Source organism: Gadus chalcogrammus, chromosome 5, assembly GCF_026213295.1.
Source record: "Gadus chalcogrammus isolate NIFS_2021 chromosome 5, NIFS_Gcha_1.0, whole genome shotgun sequence".
In the NCBI taxonomy this organism is placed as follows: Eukaryota; Metazoa; Chordata; class Actinopteri; order Gadiformes; family Gadidae; genus Gadus; species Gadus chalcogrammus.
Genome location: NC_079416.1, coordinates 21560670 through 21586752, shown reverse-complemented (window position 1 = coordinate 21586752; position 26083 = coordinate 21560670). Strand labels below are relative to the sequence as shown.

The window sequence follows — 26083 nt, the reverse complement described above, 5'->3', positions numbered from 1 at the left end:
CGCTGGCTTAAGAAAGCCTGACTAATACCAGACAGAAAATATGGAAACCCCCTTTTTACTTGTGATGAGATTAACAATCCGCCCATTGTCCGCTAACCACTAGCATGCTCATTTTGCTAATGCTAGCAGCCAAGTAGCCTATGCTCGACCTACCTAGGTTTCTAAAAGAAAGCTTTTTACTCATATATTTCTTATTAAAACAATAGCTATTTGAAAGAAAAGTGAATGGTCTCATGTCCTTAATGACAGCTGAGACAGACCACAACCTCCGCCCGTGAAATGTGAAAGACACGCCTCGAAAATCAATACGTGCTCAAAGGAACATCATTTGTTTGCAGAATAGAAGCAGACAGCCTGGGTGTGACGGCATGTATCGTTATTTAATGGCAGTTACTATGGAGTTAGAATCATGCCAAAACCCCGCACACACGCAAAACGTGTTTTGCTCACGCACAACGATTCACGCACACACAAAACGTGTTTTACTCACGCACAATGATTCACACACACGCTCAGTGTGGTTTGCAAATACAAAACATCATTCACAAACTAATGCATTTTGCTTCAAAAACAAATGCAGTATGTTTTACACATAGTCCAAACTAAAATATTTCAAGTACAAACTAAAATCTTTCAAGTACAAAAAAAATTCTTCAAGGACACAAAACAATTCTAAAAGTACGGAACACTGAAAGCTGCGTGTGATTTGGAAGGCATTTGCGCGTGGATCAGCAAGGCGGAAAATTAGTGCCAAAGTCACGTGACAAACAAATGTCCTGGGATTCACACTACACAACAGCGGGTGGCGTTGTTCCGGCCAAACCGCACGGATTCCGTACGGTTTCCTTGAGCAAAACACGTTTTGCGTGTGTGCAGGGTTTTGGCATGATTCTAACTCCATAAGTTACTTGCAGCTAGTAAAACAGTCGGACACCTGAGAGCTGGAAAGCATGTGATAAGAACATCTTAAATGTTATCATCAAGATCATAAACTTATCCGTCAACCTAATGCTTTCTCTTTCAGCCAACACCTCAGTGGCCCCGCCCTGAGAGTAAAGGCTAGGAAGCCTAACCTTCTTCATGCTGCCCATTTGTTGGCACTGACGACTGCTGGCCCCCCAGTGGTTGTCACTGAAGGCTTCTGGCTGCCCATTGGTTGGCAGACTACTGCTGGCTTCCCATTTGTTGGCACTGACTACTTGTGGCTGCCCAATTTTTGGCACTGCCATGTATTGGCTGGCTGCCCAATGGTTCAACAATAGAGAAAGTGTCCTGGTCATATCCTGTTAGAAATGCAGTAGTTAAAAAGCATGCAACTTCACTGCCAATCACTGCACTTCAGTCTCTCACGTACATGTGTATAGGTATGCTACCTACTCAGGTGTGTTACCTGTCCAGGTATAGCTCCTACTCAGGTGTGTTACCTGTCCAGGTATACTACCTACTCAGGTACCTGTCTAGGTATAGTTCCTACTCAGGTGTGTTACCTGTCCAGGTATAGTTCCTACTCAGGTGTGTCACCTGTCCAGGTATATTACCTACTCAGGTATGTTTCCTGTCCAGGTGTGTTTGTGTTTGCATATGAAGCATGTGTGTTGTGCATACATAGCGTGTGCGGGTGTGTGTGCCGCTTACCTGACAGGTGAGCAGCTGCTGCTTCACGTTAGTCTCCATGGCGATTGAGGTGCCTGTGTGGGTTTCCGCGGCGACGCTGTGCAGGGGTCCAAGGCTGCGCTGGGCTCCGTGGAGCCAGTCCTCCAGCTGTCTGGTCCTCTCTCCCACCGCATGGATCCACGCCGGGCTGCTGGGGCCTGGCCCGGACCCTGCCACAGGGCCCTGGGACACACACACACACACACACACACACACACACCTGAGTCCCGGAGGAGTTGTGAGGAGTCAGTTGTCTGCTCTCAGCCCTCTTGACCTACTAATGAAGACTTGCACACACACCCACACACAGACACACACACTCACACACGCAGACACACACACACACACACACACACACACACACACACACTGCGTAACCAGATACACACAAACTCACACTCTCAAATTCCTTGAGTTAACACGCTGGTTTCCTCTCTGCGTCCTCTCAACTATTTCTCCAATATCTCTTTCTCTCTCTCTCTCTCTCTCTCTCTCCCTCCGCCCTTCCTCCTCTCAGTCTCGTTCCCCACGTCTGCCATTTGTTTTGTTTTGATACCTCGCTCCACCCACATGTCATGCAAACCACTTCCTGGTACAGCAGCGACTCAGTGTGAGAGAAAGAGAGGGAGAGGGGGAGGGAGAGAGAGGAAAATAGTTAGAGTCCTCAGGTTGCAGAGGCGGAGCTAGATCATATGACTCCTACTACTGGAGTCCCTCATTATTTACTTTACTGTCTCTCTGTATCTACCTGTATGTCCATATACCTGTCTGTAGGTCTGTCTATCTACCTGTATGTCCATGTACCTATCTATACCTGTCTGTCCATCTACCTGTCTGTCTGTCCATTTACCTGTCTGTCTGTCTGTCTCTCTGGCCTCCTAGTGAGTGTGTGTGTACCAGGAGTTGAACACCTTAGGTCAACACAGTAACGCTACCCCTCTAGATCAGCTAAGCCATCACACCCGTAGGTCAGAGGTGGGGCGGGGCACGGACTCACCTTTACCTGTCCGCAAGTGAACTACTGTGCCCTACCTGCTAGGCTCCTTAAATGCTTGGCTAAAAGAATGATGGTTTGGTTTCCCCACCACAACCTATTAAGGCCTTTCACTCATATAAATCTATTATGTATGTGTATCACTCCTTAGTCATTTAGGAAACGCTTTTATCCAAAGCGACTTACTTGTTATATATTATATACTTATTATATAGTACTACTTATCGAGGAGCAGGTAGGGGTTAGGGTGCATTTTGCTCTGGGTGGCCTACAGGTAGAGTTTGGACACATGGAATCGAACCCAGAACCTTTTTGACTGGAGGTCGACCGCCCATGACCAGAGTATGTGGACAGGGACCAGGGACCAGTGTGGGTTTGGACCAGAGGAGGGCTGGACCCGGGGGTCTACACCAGGGGACCAGACCCTGCTCAGAATGCTCACCAGGGCAGCATGCAGGCCGCCCTTGTCCTTCTGGGGGGGGTCTTGGGAGGCGACCCGGTCTGGACGTCGGACCGGAGCGGGTTCCGTTGCCGCCTCCTCCGTGCGTGTGCCCCTGTCTTGAGAGTGTGTGTCAGGTATGTGTGGATCAATTGTTCCTGTGCCAGGTGTGTGTGTTGTGCGTCTGTCAGGTGTGTGTGGTGTGTGTCCGACAGGTGTGTGTGCTGTGTGTCCGTCAGATGTGTGTGGTGTCCGTCTGGTGTGTCTGTCAGGTGTGTGTATTGTTTGTCCATCAAGTGTGTGTGTTGTGTGTCCTTCAGGTGATTGTGGTGTTTGTGTGTCGTGTGTGTGTGGCGTCTGTGTTGTGTGTGTGTCAGGTGTGTGTGTCTCCAGTCTCTCGGGCCCCCCGTGTCCCACCAAGCGCTCCTGACACAGAGAGACAGACGAGGAGGGGTCACTGGGAGGGTTTATTACGTCCGGGCGCTCACTGGGAGGGGTGCAAATCAAACGCACACAAGTCTAGGAAGAGCTTGCTGTCTACGGCAGTCATGTGTACTGGGAATGTGGACTAGTAATGTGCACTAGTAATGTGTACAGTACTAGTAATGTGTACTAGTAATGTGCACTAGTAATGTGTACCGTACTAGTTATGTGTACTAGTAATGTGTACTAGTAATGTGTGCTAGTAATGTGTACAGTACTAGTAATCTGTACTAGTAATGTGTACTAGTAATGTGTGCCAGTAATGTGTACAGTACTAGTAATCTGTACTAGTAATGTGTACTGTAATGTGTACTAGTATTGTGTACTAGTAATGTGTACAAGCATTGGGTAGTAGTAATGTGTACTAGTGATCTATACTAGTAATCTGTACTAATAATGTTTACTAGTAATGTGTACTAGTAATGTGTAATAGTAATCTGTGCTAGTAATCTGTACTAGTTATGTGTACTAGTAATATGTACGAGTAAACTACTAGTAATCTATACTAGTAATGCGTAGTAGTAATCTACTAGCAATCTGAGCTATTAATGTGTACTAGAAATCTGTACTAGTAATGTGTACTAGAAATCTGTACTAGTAATCAATGCTATAAATGTGTACTAATAATGTGTACTAGCAATTTGTACTAATAATGTGTACTAGTAATTTGTACTAATAATGTGTACTAGTAATATATACTAGTAATGTGTACTACTTATGTGTTCTAGTAATGCGCACTAGTAATCTGTACTAGTAATGTGTACTAGAAGTGCGTATTGGTAATGTGTACTAGTAATGCGTAGGAGGACCGGGCAGTACAGAAAGCAGGAGTAGCAGGAAGTAAAATCAAATCAAAGTCAAATTGTTTTAATCATAGTCAAATTGACGGCCGCTCAACAGTTCAGGTCATGCACGTTAACGAAACTAACCAGCAAGAATCTGTCCCCTGGCCGAAAACCTTGCCACGCATTTCATATTACAAACCCTAACATTTTTAGCTTAATTTCCGGATATTTGCAGTGGATTGGACTGCAGTTGCAAATCAAAACAATTATTCCGGATTCGAAAGGTTGTTGCAAATCAAAACTTTTATTCCGGAATCGAAATGTTGGGCAAAAGGCCTCAGGAGACACAGAGAAGATGTAAGGTTTTCGCCGGGGCACAGATACCTGCTATTGTCCGCTTCGTTGAAGCAGGAAGGAAGGATTTGTGCTGTAAAATATAGACTGTGATTGTTCTGATTCCTGTTCCTATTGGTTCCTGCTTAGCAGGGTTTATAGATTAACCAAAAAGAGCGTAGTAAACCAATTAATCAGGTCAGTGAAAGTGTTCATTAATAAAATTAAGATCTTCGTCTTACAAAAATCGGATGCATATTTGAAGTTGATTAGGGGACATCTTTACCAGATTATCACAGCATTTGCAAATAGTTTAGATATTTGTCTGAAAACAGCATTCTCCATCAAACTCGCATCATACTTCATAAGACAGGGTTCACAAATGTGACTATTAGTACAATTGGTGTCGATATAAATTGTTTTTATTATAATTATTGTGAAACACAGTACACCAGTAGAGTTAAAGTCCATGCAAATCAATGACATAAACTTATAAACATGTTCATGCTAAATACACATGTGTCATTCCTCTCTAGTCTCTCTCTATTCTTCTCTTTGGTGTAAATAGCGTACTGTCGCTTTAATCAGTAGCTCTTCAAGTAAGCAGAACAAAAGATATTCAGGCTTATGTTGCCGTCGGATTCAAAAGAACTCAAGTCCAAGTAAAATAAATGAATCTATATTAATACAAATAAAATAATCTCATGTAAACATAGGAGCTGGCTTTAGGAGCTGGCGAAAAAAAGAAGACCTGGGAGTCCTCTTGCCGTTGTAAAAGCGCTGACGGGAGAGAGAGGAGGGAGAGAGGCAGAGAGGGAGAGAGGCAGAGAGGGAGAGAGCGAGAGAGCGAGAGGCAAAACCAACGAGCCAGCAGAGTTCTACAACTTGTGCTACAAGGCGCTCTAGGAGAGCTCTAGGAGAGTTCTAGAAGTCGAGATGTGAAAAGCTCTGAGGAGGAGCTCTAGGATTGAGCGTGAGAGGTCTGGAAGGTTCTAGAGCGGTCAGCGTGCGCTACGGGGGGGGGGGGGGGGGGGGGGGTCTAGGAGACCACGCAGCGTTGCTGGGCGGCCAGCTCGGGGTCGGGGGGGGCGGTAGACGATGATGTGTTTACCATGCTCCGGGGCTGGCTCTGGGTCCGCACCGTGCCCAGCGGCCGTGGGGGGGTGCCCGACCCGCTGGGCCCCTCGGACTGGGCCCCCGGACCCTAGGGAAGAGCAGGCGGAGGGTTATGGTACGGTTTCACCCGCCCCTGGGGGAGGGATCCCTCTTCTGGGGTCTTCTCAAAGTACCTTCTCCTTTAAGTCCGTTACAGGGCTGAGTCCAGGGGGTGTGGTCTAATGAGGGTCAGGGGGTGTGGTCTAATGAGGGTTAGGGGGTGTGGTCTGATAGGGTTAGAGGGTGTGGTCAGTTGAGGGTTAGGGGGTGTGGTCTGATAATGGTTAGGGGGTGTGGTCTATTGAGGCTTAGGGGGTCTGGTCTGATGAGGGTTGGGGGTGTGGTCAGCTGAGGGTAAGGGGGTGTGGTCTATTGAGGGTTAGGGGATGTGGTCTGATGAGGGTTGGGGGTGTGGTCAGCTGAGGGTTAGGGGGTGTGGTCTGATGATGGTTAGGGGGTGTGGTCTAATGATGGTTAGGGAGTGTGGTCTATTGAGGGTTGGGGGTGTGGTCTATTGAGGGTAAGGGAGTGTGGTCTAATAAGGGTTAGGGGTGAGGTCTATTGATGGTTAGGGGGTGTGGTCTAATGAGGGTTAGGGGGTGTGGTCTAATAAGGGTTAGGGGTGAGGTCTATTGATGAGTAGGGGGTGTGGTCTATTGAGGGTTAGGGGGTGTGGTATGATCAAGGTAAGGGGGTGTGGTCTGATGAAGTTAGGGAGTGTGGTCTATTGAGGGTTAGGGGGCGTGGTCTATTGAGGGTTAGGGGGCGTGGTCTATCGAGGGTTAGGGAGTGTGGTCTAATAAGGGTTAGGGGTGTGGTCTATTGAGGGTTATGGGGTGTGGTCTATTGAGGGTTATGGAGTGTGGTCTAATTAGGGTTAGGGGTGTGGACTATTGAGGATTAGGGGTGCGGTATATTGAGGGTTAGGGGGTGTGGTATAATGAGCATGGAGGGTATAAGGTGGGGCCTCTTAAGTGAATGAAATATGGGATGGATTGCTCAAATGAGGTACACTTGTTCTGCTGTCGTTCACGTGTCACTTCCTGTCTCATAGAGGAGGGTAAAGTTGAGGTCCCACCCAGGTCCTGACTCATGAAATGGTTTATGTTATAAAGAGTTTCTTTGGATTGTTATTTATTTGTTATTGGGTTAGAACAGACCATACACAATAACCAAATGTTTCAAATCCATGCCCAATTTGAGTGAGGATCAGCAAGTTTTTCTAACACAAGTACCAATAATTATTATAATTATATATACACACTTGGATTCAATCAGCCGTTGTTCTGTTTTAGTTCATGTTAGTTCTGTTTTAGTTCCTGTTAGTTGTGTTTTAGTTCCTGTTAGTTGTGTTTTGGTTTCTGTTAGTTCTGTTTTAGTTCCTGTTAGTTGTGTTTTGGTTTCTGTTAGTTCTGTTTTAGTTCCTGTTAGTTGTGTTTTGGTTTCTGTTAGTTCTGTTTTGGTTTCTGTTTCCACAGCAACCATATTATTAAGCGATACCCCAATCAGGCCACTTGTGACCAATCAGAACTGTTGAGCACTCAGCGGGCACCAATCCCAGCGGACCAGGGTCATCCTCTGAGTAACGAGATGAACCCAGGTGTTGGTGCGTTACCTCTCTCTCTCCAGGTGCGGAGTCGGTCGAGCCAGCGGTGGCCAGCTGCTGTCCTGCAGGTGCTGGGGCCGTCCCACCCTCCGCCGTCCCGGTATCCGTGGCAACCTGTTACCCAGCAACACCAGAAGGGAAAGTTAACATATTCAAAACTCTGCCTGAGCTTACCTGAGTAAATATACAAATGGGTTGTGGGTGTGTGCCTGTGGTTGTGTGTGCTAGCGTAGGTGAGCGTTTGTGTGCGTGTGTGTGTTTGCTTGTGTCTGTGAGTGTTTGTGTGTGTGTGTGTGTGTGCTAGCGTCTGTGAGCGTGTGTGCGTGTTTGAGCTAGCTTCTGTGAGTGTGTATGTGCGTGTGTGTCTGTGTTTGCTAGTCTGTGAGCTTGAGTGTGTGTGCGTGTGTATGTATGTGTGCTAGCTTCTGTGAGCACGTTTGTGTTTGTGTGTGTCTGTGTGTGCGTGTGTGAGCGCCTATGTGGGTGTATGTGCTATGTTCTATGAACGTGCCTGTACTATTTTACAGCATAACAACTCAAACATTGTTTTCTACTGCCCTCCAGAGGAAGAACCAAGTCCACAAACGTTTTCACCAAAGAGAGAGAAGAGGAGAGGAGAGAACAAAAGGGAGGATGCCCTTTGACCCTCACGGCGGGGTTAGAGAAACACCTTGGACCAATCACATGCGAGCAGAGAGGAGCGGTTTGAAGGACACGGTTAGTGTGAAGATTGACAAGAGGAAGTTGTCAGCAGTAGCCACGTTTACATGGCACATCTGATCCGCATAGGTTTCTATGCGGAATAGATCTGTTCCTAAATTGTGATCCGAATGTACTGTATACATGGCAGTAACAAAAGTGTCCGTATGTCTCTCGTGCACACCTGACACATCTCTGGACCGGCGGCGACATAATGGACGTCTTATCACTATTTGACATTGTGAATTTGATTTTAATGAAAGCACAGCAGGAGAGATGCTTTTCTCTGCCTGCTCCTTCAATTAAGAAGGAGGAGGACAGCCCAGCTACGTCAATTTTCTCGTCCGATCTTTATATTTACCCCCACCTCCACCGCAAACAAGAGGAATTTGGATGCAGCCAAGACTGGTGGGAGAGAGTGGTCTTACGGGAATTTAGTGACAAGGAATGGCGAGAAAATTGTCGGATGAGTCGGCAGTCGTTCGTGAAGTCATTCGAGCTCATGAAGAATATATCGCCAGAGGAGGTAACTGTACGAAGAGCAATACCGTCGGCAATGAGGGTTGCCATGGTACTGTACAAGTTGGGCAGCAGCGCCGAATATAGGCTGATCGCTAATCAGTTCGGGGTGCATGAAAGTACCGTTAAAAAGTTTGTTTATATGTTCTGCAAAAGTACTAGCAGTAGCCTACTCATTTACAGTTATCTCGGACGCGCTCGGACACTACGATACGCGAACACGTCATTGATAAACACCCATGTCCCGTCGCTTAGCAACCAGACACGCTTACCGGACTACTTACGGAGTGGTAACAAAGACGTGAATCAGGCAATAAATCCACTTTCCTTGACAGCGGTCAAGTTCGGTGTGCACAAAAGTACAGACGGAGCTCAGTGGACCAATTGCGAACTACTGCAGCTGCTCTAAGTTAAACCCCATCTATTCGGAATAAGTGTATACATGTCGATTAAAACAGACTGCACCACCTCTTCTATTCGGCATAGAATTCGATGCGGATCAGATGTGTCCATGTAAACGCGGCTAATAAGACAGGAAGAAGGGATTAGCGAACATCATGATGAGGTATTGTGGGTTAATTAGATGTTTCTCACGTCAGAGGGAGTAGGATAGCGTTTAAATATTTCGGGAGACATCAATCTTAAATATCATACCAATTCTCTTCTCTTTATAATCGAGGGAATTGTTTCAAGTGAACAGGCCCAAAACCCACTTCTGATACAGGATGAAAGTGTATTCGGCCTGTAAATAGACTGTAAATAGTTATAGACTAAGCTAACTATTTTTAATTCCCGGAATCCATGACACCCACAAAGTAAGCGATGAGTTACTGAAAGATAGTGAGGTCCCCCCACACAGGAAGTGATGTCACCAAAACGATGCGTCGGACATCTTTACCTCGGATTTAACGCCCAGAAAAACTTCCAAGAGCCACCACAGAAGTCTTTCTCCTTCTCCCTCAGAACCCCCTGCCCCCCCCCTCTCCTCCTTCTCCCCCTCCTTCCCGGCCTGGGGCAGGCCGGCATTGCCCTGTTGCCATGGAGACAGCGGCGTGCGCAGGCAAGGTCAGACAAGGTCACTTGGCCAAGACAGTTACATACAGCATATGAAATTTGATGAAATATGACCTATGAAATATCATGCATGACGTTTGCACAGCAAACTGGACTCATACAAACTCACAGGTCAAAGTTGATCCACACTTAAAGGTGCGGTAGGTTACATTTAACAGCTAATATTTGAGTGTCGTTTGTTGGAAATGCCATATACGTCAGCTATTAGTTGACTGTTGGTCTTTATGAGACCATTGAAGACCACTCCTGCCTCCTATTTGACCAATCAGGAGCAGAGATGGAGTCGCCGTTTTTTGGGTTGCTTAGTTTCAACCTCTCGCTCTCATCTGCTCTCTTTACAACTCTTGAATCTTACCTACAGCAGCTTTAAACCTCGTAATGGACTCAAAAGGCACATGCGGATGAAGTCCCTTTGATTTTCACTTGCATGTTAGTTAGCAAAAGCTTTAGCCAGCCACAGTGTTTGTGTACAGTTTGTTCCTATAGTTTGTCGTTTTTTACAACAGTAACTCAACTGCACAAAAACCTATTAATCCATACGTGCTGTTATGGATTAATAGAAAGCAGAGACCACGGGACATTCAGTGGCCCTTCTGATGCTGTGGAAGAGAGTAGAGTATAAAGCAGCTGTCCCACACTGGCTCTGAAACGTGAGTCCCTGACACAATTATAACAATGATGGACGATAGCACGCAGAACACAACCCTGTTTATGGCTGTGTACCGTGCACCGTGGTCTGGGCCTCCGGTCATCTACAGGCCTCTCCTGTGTGGGGTCCTGTGTGTGTGGAGGATGGCTGGCTTCACCAGCCTGGTCCCAGTCAGACTGACTGCACTGTGGGGGCTGGGTGAGAGCTGCCCTACACAAGCCGTCCTCCACACACACACTCCCCAGACAGCCTTTCGGAGCGTTTCTCAAACTTTGAAATCAACAATGCTCCAACGAAAAAATTAAATAACGGATCATACGCAGCACGGTTTCGGGATTGTTTTTGCAAGATGCCGTAAATAGGAATACGCTCCGTTTCGACGCACGTTCGTTACATCGGTAAATTAGGACCGCATAATTCCGGCTTCCGTCTGAAACGGTCTTTTCAGCCATCGAAACGACCCAATCCAAAACAGCCGCTGGGAGCTCGTCCCGCCCCTTTTACCTGCGAGGGGGCGTGTCCCTTGACCAGCCTCTGGTCAGGTGACGCCTGCTGCACGCTCTGCAGGGTCGCCCCCGACCACGTCAGCACGTCCTGCTCCAGGTGGGCGATGCGGATCACACCCGGGTCCTGGGTGTCCGGCTCGGGGGCCTCAGTGCTCGGTAGGGGGTCCTGGGTGTCCGGCTGGGGGGCCACGAAGCTGGGGAGGGGGTCCGGAGTGTCCCTCTGGGGCGCCGCTGGGCCGGGTCGGGGGTCCGCGGCTTTGGACGGGGTCGGGGTGGGGGGCTGCTGGAGGAAGAGAGCAGGAATCCTCTGTAGGAGACAAGGGAGGAGATAAGGTAAGGTCATGAAGGAGACAAGGGAGGACATAAGGTAAGGTCATGAAGGAGACAAGGGAGGAGATAAGGTAAGGTCATGTAGGAGACAAGGGAGGAGATAAGGTAAGGTCATGAAGGAGACAAGGGAGGAGATAAGGTAAGGTCATGTAGGAGACAAGGGAGGAGATAAGGTAAGGTCATGAAGGAGATAAGGTAAGGTCATGAAGGAGACAAGGGAGGAGATAAGGTAAGGTCGTAGGAGACAAGGGAGGAGATAAGGTAAGGTCATGAAGGAGACAAGGGAGGAGATAAGGTAAGGTCGTAGGAGACAAGGGAGGAGATAAGGTAAGGTCGTAGGAGACAAGGGAGGAGATAAGGTAAGGTCATGTAGGAGACAAGGGAGGAGATAAGGTAAGGTCATGTAGGAGACAAGGGAGGAGATAAGGTAAGGTCATGAAGGAGACAAGGGAGGAGATAAGGTAAGGTCATGTAGGAGACAAGGGAGGAGATAAGGTAAGGTCATGTAGGAGACAAGGGAGGAGATAAGGTAAGGTCATGAAGGAGATAAGGGAGGAGATAAGGTAAGGTCATGAAGGAGACAAGGGAGGAGATAAGGTAAGGTCATGAAGGAGACAAGGGAGGAGATAAGGTAAGGTCATGAAGGAGACAAGGGAGGAGATAAGGTAAGGTCATGAAGGAGACAAGGGAGGCCATAAGGTAAGGTAAGATAATGCAGGAGATAAGTTAAAAGAGAGAGCAGAGGTAAGAGATTGTTGAGGAGATGAGGCGGAGACTCAAGTAGAGAAGAGATGATAATGCAGAATTCACGCTAAAATAAGTACAACAGGATACTGCCGGAGATAAAGTAAGATAAGGTAATGTCGCACATAAGGGAGGAGATAAGGTACGATTCGATAATGAAGAAGAAGATAAGGTAGGAGATGAGGTAGGAGTTAGGGTCGACGAAACGGTCAAGCCGTGTCAAACATACTTTAAGTGTGCACATCCTTATATTAACAACCATCCTTCGTATCGAAGTGTTCTCTTAAAATCGAATCTCATCTAATCCGAGCTTGAAGCTCAACAAGTCGACCGTGGACGAGACCCCGAGGTCCAGACTGGCCCAGCCGTCCCCGGCGGGATGTCCCGTGCGCTAAGGAGGAGCCCCCTGACCTTCTCCAGCTCCATGAGCAGCGTCTGCAGCTGGTCCACCACGCCGAACACCGCCAGGGTGGCCTCCAGCGGCTCGGGCAGCCCCAGGTCGGGCCTGCAGCGCTGGATCTCCACCACCGTCGTCCGCATGCACTGGACCTTCTCCTCGATCACCTGGAGGCAGGGGGACCACCGGGGAGAAGGCTTATTGATAGAGATGTCCGATATTATCGGCCCACCGATATTATCGGCCCGATATTAGTATAAAAATGTAATATCGGTCAATATTGGTATCGGATTTTTTGTGAAAAAAAACAAAAAACAAAAAAAAAAAAACATGGCACTTTTCCCTTAAATTAAGTTGAAGTATTTTTCTTATTTTGCACAGACAATGTTAACATTTGGAAAGCCTTGTTGCATTCAAGAATGCATCCAGTGGGGCATCACAATAACATTAAGCATGTTGTGTTTATTCCACAACAGGAGATATGTAATGTTACCTAAATTAGGTTTGAGGAAAAATAACCCAAATATCGACATCGGTATCGGCTGATATCGGAATCGAAAATTTAGAGTTGGACAATATCGCATATCGGATATCGGCAAAAAAGCCAATATCGGACATCCCTACTTATTGATAACCACTGCTAGGCACTGATCACACTGGTGATTATCGATGCCGTCTTATGATCCCACTTATTGGTAAGTTATGCTTATTGATCACGCGTATTGATTATACTGATGCATTGGCTACTAATGGAACACATTTGTCAATCTGAACTAGTAATCATGAAATATCTACATGTTCTGTTTATTTCTCATGTCCTACTTCTATTTATGTGTACTTAAATACTTAAATGCTACATTTCCTGTATATTTAACGTGCACTTTATGTGTACTTCTTGTGTACGTCCTGTATATTCACTATGTCATTCCTGTGTATTTCCTGTGTACTTCCTGTATAGGTCACGTGGACTTCCTGTGAACTTCATGTATATTTAACGTGTACTTCCTGTGTTCTTACTGTATGCTCCCTGTATAGGTCACGTAGACTTCCTGCGTACTTCCTGTATAGGTCAAGTCTTCTTCCTGTGTACTTCCTGTATAGGTCACGTAGACTTCCTGCACACTTCCTGTATAGGTCGCGTGTTCTTCCAGGGTCCTACCTTGAGGCTGTCCTCTCGGGGGCTGGGGAGGGTCTCTGGAGAGGACAGCAGCGCTCTGATCTCAGAGACGTTCCTCTCCATGCTCCTCACCTCCGTCTCTATCGCCTCCACCTCCTGAACACAACAGCACACAGTGAGGAGAATACACTCTGTGGGTCTGGTAGACAGACAGACAGGCAGACAGACAGACAGACAGCCAAACAATAAGATGCCAGTCAGAGGGTAAGTTAATCAGTCAGTCAGTCAGACAGACAGACTGACTGACTGACAGTAAGATGACAGTCAGTGTCAGCCAGTCATTCAGCCAGTCATTCAGCCAGCCAGACAGACAGACAGACAGACAGACAGACAGACAGACAGACAGACAGACAGACAGACAGACAGACAGACAGACAGACAGACAGACAGACAGACAGACAGAAGGAGGCCAGTCAGCCAGTCAGATAGAGAGAGAGACAGTAAGAGGCCAGTCAGAGGGCCAGTCAGCCAGAAAGACAGACAGTCAGTAAGAGGCCAGTCAGCCAGACAGTCAGAGGGCCAGTCAGCCAGCAGGGCAGCCAGCCGGGCCGCCGGGCCGGTCCGGGACTCACGGCGGCGGTGTGCTCCAGCTGTGCGAGCGGCGCCGTGAAGCTGTCCTGGGCGGCGGCCACGTGGGCGTCGGCCTGGTCCAGCTGCTGCCGCAGCGCCGTGACGTCACAGACCCCCGCCATGCCCTCCAGCACGCCGCCCAGGCCCTGCAGGCTGGAGCGGATGTGCTGCGAGTCCTCCAGGACCATCTGGAGCACGGGGTGGAGAGGTAGAGCCATATACATAGAGATATAGAGATAGAGAGTGATATACATAGAGATATAGGGATAGAGATATAGAGAGTGATATACATAGAGATATAGAGATAGAGATATATATATAGAGAGTGATATACATAGAGATATAGGGATAGAGATATATATATAGAGAGTGATATACATAGAGATATAGAGATAGAATAAAAAAAGAGTGACGAGATGGAGAGATATAGATATAGATGTATATATATAAATACATACAGCTATGGATATATAGAAATAGATGCTGATATTAACACATAGGTGTAGATATAGAGAGATAAAGCTATAGATAGCTATAGATATATATAGTTCTAGATATGACTGGGGAGCGTGGAGGGGCGTGTGCGTGCGCACCTTGAGGGCGTGCACGTGGCTGAACAGGCACTTGGCGGAGGTGTAGGAGCAGAGCGAGGTCAGCCAGGTCTGGGCCTCCAGCAGCCAGACCCGGGAGCTCTGGATCATCTCCTGGTGCTGCTGCAGCCACGCTGGGATCTGAGGAGAGCACACACACACACACCACGTTAATACACACACACACACACACACACACACACACACACACACACACACACACACACACACACACACACACACACACACACACACACACACACGACATCTTTATCTATGTCAACAAAAAATCAACCCTATTTCAAAGGTCGGTTTTGTAGTTCTGTGGGACCTTGGACAGGAAGCCGGTGCGCTGCTCAGCCTGCTTGGCCAGCTGCGAGTGGACCTCCTGGACGGAGCTGAGCCTCTCCTGGAGCACCAGCGCCTCCTCTGGCACCTCCAGGTACTGCAGCTCCACCTCCAGGGCGGCCAGGCAAGAGTGCCAGACGTCTAGCTCATCCCACACACGCTGGAGAGACACACACGCACAAACACGCGGACACACACACACATGGGCACACGCACACAGACACACAAACACACATTTAACGTCAACATATCACCGGAAACAAGTCAGACTGTAATCCTACCTTTTAAAACAAGTCTCACTGTATTCAGCGTCCATTGCGACACACTTTTCCCCACACCACTTAACCAGTGCGTCCCGCAGAGGTTTGACCCTCCATGGACGGACAGAGACGGGGGGGGGGGGGGGGGGGGGGGGGGGGGGACCGGGTGGAGGAGGCCCCCGGGCCCCGACTCACCTTCTGGGTGCGCTCGGCCTCCGCCACGCTGGGGCTCGTCTGCTCCAGCCGCTCCCCGACTGAGCCCAGGCCGGCCCGGATCTCCGCCAGCTTGGAGCCGAGCCGGTGCAGTGGGCCGGTGAGCTCCATCGCCCCACCCACCTGAGGACCCCCACAGGGACAGGTATCAGGACCCCGGAGGGGGGGGGGGGGGGGTCTGTGCTACCGCTGCCTCACTCACTGCTTGTCTGTCGACTCTAGCTGATTGTTTCATGAGGTGACTCCATTCTGTGGTCACGTGAATTGGTGCTGGAATCTCTCTCTCTCTCTCTCTCTCTCTCTGTCTCTCTCTCTCTCTCTCTCTCTCTCTCTCTCTCTCTCTCTCTCTCTCTCTCTCACTCTCACTCTCACTCTCACTCTCTCTCTCTCTCTCTCTCTCTCTCTCTCTCTCTCTCTATTGAAACAGGTGAGCAAAGTTTTGAAATGAGGTGGATCTAATTGGTTGTGTTTTGAAGGTCAATCAATGTGACTAAATGGAGGGGGCTTTCCTTTTTTCCCAGAATACAATAAATAGATGCAATAGATTTCAAAGCGCCAAATGTCAGAACTAAAATAAATGCTTGAATGTCATCAGATAACATAATTAAACAGCCCTTCATTCCTGAAAAAAATCCAGGCTTTTAACTTAATTTTATGTTTAAAACGTTAATTTCAGAAGTTATGTATTATATTTGTTTCAAAGTGTGGAACTTAAAGGAGTTCTACCTTCACTTCCACTTCCTGTATGGAATGGTTCACTTCCTGTAGTTGGGTCTCCAGCTCCAGAGGAAGTGTGTCAGAGTACTTTGTCTTTAGGCTGTCCATGATGCTCTTCAGCAAAGCCTTCTGGGTAAGCAGCTGTCTAGAAATCTCCTGGGGCCAATCACAGAGACAGACCAGACATGTTAGAAGTGGAAGGACTGTTGGAGCGTGTGCGTGTGCGCGTGCGCGTGCGTGCGTGCGTGTGTGTGTATGTGTGTGTGTATGCATGTATTTGTGCGTGCGTTTGTGTGGGACGGAGAGAGAATGATATAAATAGGAGAAGGATCATTTAAAATGAGAATGAAATAAACCATTTCAAATGAGCATGTTTTAAAATGAGTCAGTCAGATGTGCACACAAAGGTTGAGTAAATTATCTTGATAACAACACCGTGATACACAGGCTTGTGCTGCTCTGTTAATATTAACCTGTTTCTCCTGAAAGTACATTTAAGTGGAACATGCTACAGCTAACCAACAGCCAAAATATAGTCTTGCTTCGCCTGACTCTCTTTTAGGTATTATATCGATTTCACAAAAATAGGCACTTTAAAAGAAGCAACAAGATCAGCCTGATCCATCGCTGTAGAACTTACTACTCAGCAGATTACACCGCCAGTCGACCCAGTCTGTCTCCTCCTCCCCTCTGCCCTCACCCATACAACCGGTCACTGCCCCCCCTTCTGGACCACATAGTCCGGTCTCCCCTGGTCCAGCTCAGTGATCTAACAGTCTCCCCCCTCCTGGTCCACATAGTCCGGTCTCCCCTGGTCCAGCTCAGTGATCTAACAGACGGAGCTCCGACCGTACGGTACAGGACGTGGACTACTGCAGACAGAGACAGGTGCACCTCGGTACCAGCCTGGGAAACAGTGTGCGTGTCCATATATGTGTGTGTGTCTCTGTGTGCGTGTATACGGTACTCACTTTTGTGTGCACACCAAGTGTGTGTATGTCTGTGTGCGGGTGCTTTTGTTTGTAAGTGTCTGTTTTGAGTTGAATGAATGGGATTTGTGTGTGTGTGCGTGTGTGTGTGTGTGTGTGTTTGTGTGTATTAACGTGCGTTAGCGTGCGTTGGACCTAGCGTGCAGGCCCAGTACTGAACTACCTCAAGGACCAGAGGGAGGATCCAATTACGGCAGAACAAAAGCTGTCTGGTACAGGGGGGGGGGAGCACTATCAAAGAGACCCTCTTCAAGGTGGAGGGGGCAGTCACCATAACAGAGGGGGGGGGGGGGGATGGTTCTGATTCCAACGGTTTCAACCGGAGTCTCTAACGCATAAACAAAGCCCTGCTTCAAACCCTCTCAACTGGGCTGTGTGTGTGTGTGTGTGTGTGTGTGTGTGTGTGTGTGTGTGTGTGTGTGTGTGTGTGTGTGTGTGTGTGTGTGTGTGTGTGTGTGTGTGTGTGTGTGTGTGTGTAGGTGCGCGCGCGTGCGTGCGTGCGTGCGCGTGTGTGTTGATTCGGTCTCTTATCCTTTTTATTGGATGTTGCCAGTTAGATTCCATGTCCAATAGTTTTTCCAAAGTGTAACTCTATGTGTTGGTCTAAAACCACTACAGAAAGGCCACAGCTAGCAAGAGAACAGTGTTTACTTCAACCAGATATCAGTAGCATGTGAACTTCATACAACAGATTTGAATGTAATGCCATGGAATAAACTGAGTTGAGATTAAATGGATTTGAAACAACTCATATTTAACTTAATACATTTAATTTGACCGAATAACATTGTGTCTGACCGTTATTGGAATAGGACCTAATTGAGGTGAAACCAGGTTCAGACTGAGCTGGGGGGGGGGGGGGTACCCAGATACCCCAGGCTCTCTACCTGCAGGTCCGGGTGCGGCCCATCCAGGGTAAGGTCCGCTGCCTCCAGCCACAGGCGGGCGCCCTGCAGGTCCTCCAGAACCTTCTCTCGCTCCTCCAGCTCCGAGGAGAAAAGCTCCCGGCCCGCACAGCTCCTCTCCTCCAGACTAGAGGAGCACACACAGAGGAAGAGGAAACGAAGGGTCGGTTGGGTTCTATCTGTAGCCACCCCTGAGACATGCTTACTGACGTGGGGCTTAATTGACCGGAGGTCCTTTTGGATAAAAGCTCTGCTTATTGCCTTGTAATTCTTATGTTTCTCTTTGTCAGTCTGTTTTATTCCTTACTTGTTTTGCACAGCATTGGAAGCCGTCTTATTGTAATGTATGGTAAGCGATGAATGGTAAATTAGCTGCATTTATGTAGCGCTTTTCTAACCAGTGGCAACTCAAAGCACTTTTGTAGACCGTGCAAGGCGACAGCCATATCATAGGGAGCAGTAAAGGAGATGTGTCTTGCTCAGGGACACCTCAACACTCTTGGAGGAGCCGGGGATCAAACTAGCAACCTTCTGGTAACCAATAAACACGCTCTACCTCCTGAGCCACATGCCGCCCCATGAACGCTGCTTGAGGACCTCCTAACACGCACACAATATTCAACCGGAAACCGGGAAACTTTTACTTTGAAAGCGAAGTGGGGCTTCCTGTGTCTCACCTGTGGTACCGCCCCTGCATGGCCTGCACCTGCTGGCACAACGGGGTGGGCGGGGCCTGCTCCAGGTGGGCGGGGACCCCCAGCAGCCGGGCGATGCGGAGCTCCAGGGCCGAGAGGGCCCGGTGCTCCCAGTCCAGACGCTCCTGGTACTGGTCCCACAGCTGCACCTGGTCCTGGAGCTCCTCGCTGGAGGCGCTCCCCGGAGCACCTCCTGGTGCCTCCGCCTCCACCTCATCCAACAGGGAGGAGGTTTGCTCCAGCTGGGGGGAGGAAGAGGAGGAGGAAGAGGAGGTAGCAATGGGGAGGACGAGGGGAGGACGAGGAGGAAGTAAGGGGGAGGACAAGGGAGGAGGTGAGGGGAAGGAGTGGAGGAGGTGAGGGGAAGGAGGGGAGGAGGTGAGGGGAGGAGGTGAGGAGGATGAGGTTAAAAAGAAGAGGCAAAGAGGAGGGGGAGAAGTTAAAGAGGAGGAGGAGGTGAAGAGGAGGGGAGGTGAGGAGAAAGTGAAGAGGAGGACATCTGTTAGAATATGTATCCGCAGTGTGCGTTCTGCCGTGTCACTCTAGCGATGTCTTTACAGTCCGCAGATGATCTCAAGACCCACTGCAATGAAGATGCTCTTATTTCCATGCAGAGGACACAGTGTCGTCACCAGACTCTGAGCTTCACTCACACTCTTGGAGATCTCGCTCCACTCAGCGGCTTTCCGGCCAGCCTGGGTGCTGAGGTCCAGGGCATCCTGCTGCAGTGTGCTCAGCTGCCACCAGAGGGCAGCCACCGCCGCCTCCCTGTCTCCACGGCAACCCTGCTCAGAGCAGGTATCCTCCAGGGCCTCCAGGCGACCCAGGGTTGCGCCCACCTCCTCTGAGAGAGACTGCAGACACCAGAGAGAGGGTCAGAGTGACGGGAGACGAAATGTTGTTCGATTTGGACCTTACAGATTAGACCTACAAAGTGCTTGAACGTTGAACTCAATATGTTAATCTGTTAATTCATTTAATTGGTAAAGGTGTTACCTTGAGCTGACTCTGCTGCTGGCTGCAGTCGGAGAGGGAGGAGACCTTGGAGGAGAGACAGCGGGAGAGAGTATCCTCCTGGGTGTTCACACATTCGCTGATCTCCTCCACTCTGCACAGGTGCCTCCTGCTCTGCTCAGCACACCTGCAGAAGACATCAGAACACCCTCAGTGGTTCATGTCTGAGAGAGGTCTCACCATGTGTTGTGTACGAGGCTCATACCTCGTACAGATGAGGGTTTGTGTTCTGTAAATGTCCTTTAGGACAGATACTTAATGTCCTTAATGATAACCTCTAGGTGATTCAATTGGCTAAGAATTTCATGTGATGTATCTTCTGTTACAAAGCCTCTCCACTAACCCTAACCCTCAACCCCTACCCCTTAGCTGTTACAGTACAACATGTTACAGGACAGATAGGAAGTCTGTGTATTAATAATAAATCTTGAACAAGAATGTGGAAGTTGGAGATACAACCTAAAATCCGGTTGGCTTGGTCTAGCCACATTACCATCCGGCTCTTATTCCCCTTGGTTAGTGCGTTGTGCTCCTAGGTCTTACCTGGTGAGTTCCTGGGTCCGGATGAGAGCCTGGGCCCTGAAGGTGGTCATCCTCACCAAGAGACCACTCAGAACCTCCCGGTGGAGCTGCTCCACCTTCTGGGAGTTGAGGTGGGGGTGACTGGGCACCAGAGCCTGGATCTGGTCCAAGTGGTCCTGGTACCGCTGCTCTAGGGATACCAGGGTTTGCTGGAGCTCCTGTAGCCCGGAGGAGCAGTCCCCCGCTGGGTCGTGGACCGGCAGGAGGGAGGCCTCTGCCTCCAGCAGGAAGTGGACGGCAGTTTGGACTCCCTGGGTGTAGCTCCTCAGGCTCTCCTTCGCACTTGTGATGTTTTTCTGTCATTAAGAAGAAAGGTATAGTTGAAATTAGATGCCTATTTTTCAGAATAAATCAAGTTTCCTCCAAACAATCCAGGAACTTCTTTTTAGGGAAGCCACTAAATATGCGAGATGTTTATATCGTCATTTATTGCTTGGTTGCTTTGTACAAATGCTCTGCATGGTTTTAACTATTAAATTGATGATGAATGATGAAATAAATAATAAGCCCAATTTAATCCAATAAATCACTTGCCATTCGGGAGTCGCATTCTTGCAGCACCGTATTCTTCAAGGTCACAAGATCCCGAGATCTACTTTCCTGGCCGTTGCCTTTCCTCTGCTCCAAGATCTCATACTCTTTCACTTTGTACTCCAAGATCTTGTTCATAGACAACATCCTGCGCTGCTCCTTCACCATCTCCGCCTCCTTTGGCTCCGACACAACCGAGGACCGCAGCTGCCTCAGGGTGGCGTCCAACAGGCCACGCGTGGACCTCCACTCTGTCTGGAGGTCCAGTTCTTTGAGGACATTCCACTGCACAATAATGAGGTTGTTGCGCACCTTCACCTCCCAGTCGTCCATTTTCTCCACGACCTGCTCCAGTCTCTGGCGCTCCACCGTCAGCTGGGAGGGGTACAGGTCTGAGGAGATACTCTGGAGCTTCCCGCCAGCGTCTTCGCTCATGGCCTTCACCAGAGGGAACCGGGCAAGGAGGGAGTTGCACATCCTGTACCTCTCTCCCACTCCTCGGCTCTCCTCCTTGGTCTGGAAGATCTCCTGCTCCATGTTGTCCTGGATGTCCTCCATGCTCTGCCTCAGGTTGAGGTAGCACTCGTGATCCCTGGCCTTCTGGTCCAGCTTGGACATCTTGCCGTAAAGCTCCCAGTTAACGGATAAGAGTTCCCTCCTCTTACCCAGTGGGATGCTGGCATGGAGCTGGTCCACCTGGCTCTTGTGCTCGACTATCATGTGTTTTAAGGCTTCCATGGTGCGCAGGGACTCTCTGGTGACAGGGAAGCGGTGTCTGTTGAGGTCAACCAGCATTTGCCTCAGATTTTTCTCCAAGGCAGCCACCTTCTGCTCGGATGCTTCTTGAGTCTGTACACGCGACTCCAGGTCTTGTTTCTTGGTCAATGCGTAGCTGGTGATGTTGGTGATGTCCTCCTTGAGGTCGGTCAGCTTTGCATGCAGGAAACGGTTCTCTGTGACGCTCAGCTCAGAGAAGATGTCTTTGCTCTTCATGAGAAGAGCCTCACAAACCGCACTTTGCTTCTCAGCATCGGCCAGGGTCTCCCAGATCTGACGAGATTGGCGGTCAAAACCAGACACAGAAACGTCCTCCTCTCCTCTTCTGGACGCCTTCTGGAGGAAGTACCACACCACCCAGGCATCCACGTCGGCAATCTGCTCGGACATCTTCTCTCGGTTTTGCAGGCCGGACTCGATCTCCCTCACAGCTGTTGTCAGATCCTCGGTGGTGGACATCGAGAGTAGATTGAGGTCTTCCAGGGAAGAGCGTACCATGGGCACCTCCTTTTCCTGGTCCATCTGGGGAAAGAGCTCCGTCACCTCCTCCAGCAGAACCTCCAACTGGCCCTGCTTCACCATCACCTCTGACTGCAACTTCTTCAGGTCTCTGATCTGCCGGTGGACGTCCTCAGGGAGGAGAGCGATCTTCCCCCTCTTCGTCTTGATGTGAACCTCCGTCTGCTTCGCCCAAATGAAGGCATCTCGGATCACCCTCACAATCTTCTCCAAGGTGGGGTTAGTGCTGCTGGGGGTCTGGAAGGCCAGGCGCTCCGCTGTCTGCTCCAACTGTAGTTTGGTCTTTTGGAGCCGTTGCTCCGTCTTCGTTGATTGGTTCTCCCCCTGCCGGGAGCTCTGGTCTAGCGCATCTGACGCCTGCAGGAGGAGGAGGTACCTCTGCTGGGTGGCAGCCAGCACAGCGCTGGCCACCATGAGCTCCTGGGCCCTCGTGGGGTCCCACTCCGGGGTGGCTGGAGCCTCGAGGCACATGCTGACGTCCTCCAGTTGTTCCTCAATACTGGACATCTCATAGAGAAAGGTGCTATAGTCGCACGAGATGGCCTTCAAGGCATGAAGGCTCCTCTCTGCAGCGTTCTCCAGGCTTCTCCACCGGTCTTGTAGTGCCCTCAGCTGTCTCTGCACGGTTCCTTGGTTAGAGGGGCTCAGTTCGGGCACGAGCTCAGAGTGGGTGAGGACCAGTTCTCCAAGAACCGTCCTGTTCTCCTCCATATGTCGTAGGAAGGAGTGCAGACGCTCCTCCTCATTGGAGCTGGTCTCGTCTGGAACTCTGCACGAGGCACAAGGAGTCAGTTAGTGTCAGTTAAAGTCAGTTCATTATTGAACTCTTTTGTCATTTAGGAGAGGCATTAATCCTAAAAGTGATCAATACTGTTTTGACTCCAATTCAAATTCTGCGTTTACATTTAACTTCTACTACTCATTGAGCAGATATGTTTGTATATCTCTTTCTGATATTTATTAATATAACTGTCCCTCAGTGACGTCTCATCGTCATAAAATCAGCCAAACAATTTCAATTCAAATACTCTCAACAGCTTCATGAACACTCACCGGCCTCCAGCCTCCAGCTCTGTCTCGAGTCCCTCCAGGGTGGCCCTTGCGACCTCCGTCTGCCCGGTGTAGATGCTCACCAGCCGAAGACGAGCCTCCTTACTCCGGACCAGGGTGGAGGAGTCCCCGACCGCAGCGCTCCACTGACCCTCAAGGTGCTCCAGCTCCTCCTGCTGACCTGGCGCAGCCCCCCCCTCCAGCTCCGGGCTGGGCCGGGTCAGCAGCAAGACCTGGGTCTGGGACGCTCTGAGGCACTCCTGGAGACACGACATTACACACACACACACGACACACACACACGGAGTGGTCAGCATCAGAAGATGGTGAAGAGATTGACCCCGGGGGGTATTGGATTAAAAGCGAACGTACAAAGTTACAATATAATTTTAAAAAGTACTACTTCATTTGCTTCACTGCTCCTACTTCAGCAGTAAAATGGCTGAAGGTATGAAAGAGAAATAACGTTTGTTTTGATGAATGGTTGTCCGAGGCGGAAACCAGAGGGCAGGAACTTCAATTCTAAATGAAGGTAGTTGGCACTTCCTTATCCTTCCTTATTGTCAATTATGATGCCCAAACACTTGACTGGACTTAACCATCTCAGCATTTCTAACCTTGAGATTAACCACTCTAATGGTAAAGATGTTTGACTCCCAGCCGAAAGGTAACGGGTTCGATCCCCAATGATCATCTCCCCTAACCCCTACCTTCTCAATCATTCATGTGCCTGAAACATATGTTGAATAACTAAATAGTCAAATCTAATTTTGCTCGGAGACATGTTGGAGATAATGCTTAGCTGTCTGCCCTGTTGAGATGACTCCTTACCTGGGCCTCTTCCAATTGCAGGGCCATAGCATCTGGGCTGAGGTCTGTCGGTCGGTTCCTGCAGGCCAGAACTCTGGTCTCCAGCCTGTTGAGACGAACCTCCAGGTCCCTGATGGACGTATCCAGAACCGGTGCCGGGTCCTCCTCAAGCTCTCCCTTCAGGATGGAAAACAAGAACCAGAGGTGGGTGGACTTTAATTGGTTATGGACGGGTGGTGGATGACAGCAGGCTGCAATAAGGTGTAGCAGGGGGATAACTTCGAATATATGTTTGTCAACTCGCCCATTAACAATTCGTAGTTTACTAATTTCATCCAAAGCGAGATAGATTAAATATAGATCCATGTCGTTAAGGAGCAGGTAGAGGTTAGGGGGCATCTTGCTCTAGGATGCCTACAGGTAGTCTGTGGACACGGGGATCAAACCCAGAACCTTTTGGCTGAAAGTTGGACACCCTCACCACTATACTCCCCCCCCCCCGGGTACGAAGGCCTACCTTCAGGATGAGACAATCAGGTCCAGTCCCGAGAAGCTGGTGGACCTCTGAGAGCACATCCTCCATGGGCTGGTCTTCGGGTCCCTCCAGAACCGGGCCACTGGTGTAGACCAGACCAGCTGAAAGGGTACCCTGGGTTTCCCCTGTAGGAAGGACCTCCACCAGGGCTTTCTCCTCAGATCTCAAACCCTCATCTGAAGCTCTCACACCATCAGGTGTGGACCCCAGTGGTACTGCTCGTGATCCCGGCTTATTTTCTGTGCTCTGGGACTGATGGGTCTGTGAGGGATGAACGAAAAACATTTAACAAAAGACAGGATACAGCTTGAGGCGACTAGATGATCATCTAACTGTCAAATAGAAAGAACTACATGAGTGCTGCTTCCTTGAATTATTTCTGGATGTTTTTGGATGATAATATTGCAAAGGAAAGTGTTTCTGAATTGAATCTACTTTTATATTTCCTACCTAATTCCTTCAATGCTTCAACCATAACTGGTAATAAAATTCGATGTGAAACAGCTCTTACGACTCCTACGACTCCCCAGCCCTAACTATAAAAAAGACTTGGAGTCGGCTTGTATTGCCAACCAGGGGTGTTGTAGGTGCTGCCAGCTAACCCCGGCCCCCTAACCGCCCGACACAGCCCCCAGGTGTGTGCTGCTCGGACTGGGCAAACACAAGTAAAATAAAAACCCAATAACAGCGACCGTTGGAAAGAGGGGACTGACTCAATGTGTGGATACAAAGGAGGATATCCATTACGCCCCAGAAGCCACACAGAGCGGTGTGTACCTCCCTCCCTCTCCTGGTCTTCGTCTCTTCCTGTCTCTCATACCACTGATGCCTCGGTCTTTTTGCATTCTCTTCCCCACTATCCTCTTTCTCTCCATCTCTCTCTCTCCTTTCTCTATCGCTCCTCCTTTATCTCTCTTCTGCTACCCTTTCTCTCCCCTTCTCTTTGTTTTCATCATCAATCTGCAGAAAGCCCAAAAGAGGAGCAATTATATTCTATCCATCTCAATTTAATTTTGTTTCATTTTCTTTGGAAAATGCATCCATCCAAATCCTTGGATGGATTTTTAAGCCATCCAAGTGAGAATAAAAATGGATGTCCGCATACGGATACCAGTTAGACACAAAGTGACTAGAACAGGAGGAACTGTTCACTACACCGTTAGTATGCAGGTAGCCAAGATGATGAATAGTGAGGCCCAGGAAAGGGATTTTTAAGAACTTGAATGATGATAAATGTAAAATAATTGCAAAGCAACTTTTTAAGCATAACAAACATTGCCATTAATGACATACAGTGCCAATATGACTTACTGCTTAATGCTTTAAAAAAAACATTGCATTCATACGCCTCTCTGAATGCTCAACTCTGACAGATGTAAATTGATATGACAGATAATGACATAAACACGGTGACTTTAAACACTAAACTCTGACA

General features: G+C 48.9%; 1 protein-coding gene across 6 annotated transcripts in view; it reads right to left on the bottom strand.

Moving 5' to 3' along the window:
* The window catches only part of syne2b (spectrin repeat containing, nuclear envelope 2b), a 126571-nt gene that overhangs the window by 63715 nt on the left and 36773 nt on the right, over positions 1 to 26083 (bottom strand). For all 6 annotated transcript variants that reach the window (XM_056590204.1, XM_056590199.1, XM_056590200.1 and 3 more), the window contains 21 exons: positions 24631 to 24909; positions 24135 to 24290; positions 23307 to 23563; positions 20961 to 23022; positions 20388 to 20722; positions 19827 to 19971; positions 19484 to 19684; positions 18813 to 19072; positions 18118 to 18262; positions 16251 to 16397; positions 15507 to 15647; positions 15035 to 15211; positions 14707 to 14844; positions 14116 to 14301; positions 13526 to 13639; positions 12381 to 12533; positions 10894 to 11202; positions 7458 to 7562; positions 5799 to 5891; positions 3090 to 3512; positions 1636 to 1836 (listed from right to left, as the gene is read on the bottom strand). In XM_056590204.1, coding sequence (XP_056446179.1) covers positions 1636 to 1836; positions 3090 to 3512; positions 5799 to 5891; positions 7458 to 7562; positions 10894 to 11202; positions 12381 to 12533; positions 13526 to 13639; positions 14116 to 14301; positions 14707 to 14844; positions 15035 to 15211; positions 15507 to 15647; positions 16251 to 16397; positions 18118 to 18262; positions 18813 to 19072; positions 19484 to 19684; positions 19827 to 19971; positions 20388 to 20722; positions 20961 to 23022; positions 23307 to 23563; positions 24135 to 24290; positions 24631 to 24909 — 6027 coding nt within the window. The remainder of the gene's footprint in view (positions 1 to 1635; positions 1837 to 3089; positions 3513 to 5798; positions 5892 to 7457; positions 7563 to 10893; positions 11203 to 12380; positions 12534 to 13525; positions 13640 to 14115; positions 14302 to 14706; positions 14845 to 15034; positions 15212 to 15506; positions 15648 to 16250; positions 16398 to 18117; positions 18263 to 18812; positions 19073 to 19483; positions 19685 to 19826; positions 19972 to 20387; positions 20723 to 20960; positions 23023 to 23306; positions 23564 to 24134; positions 24291 to 24630; positions 24910 to 26083) is intronic.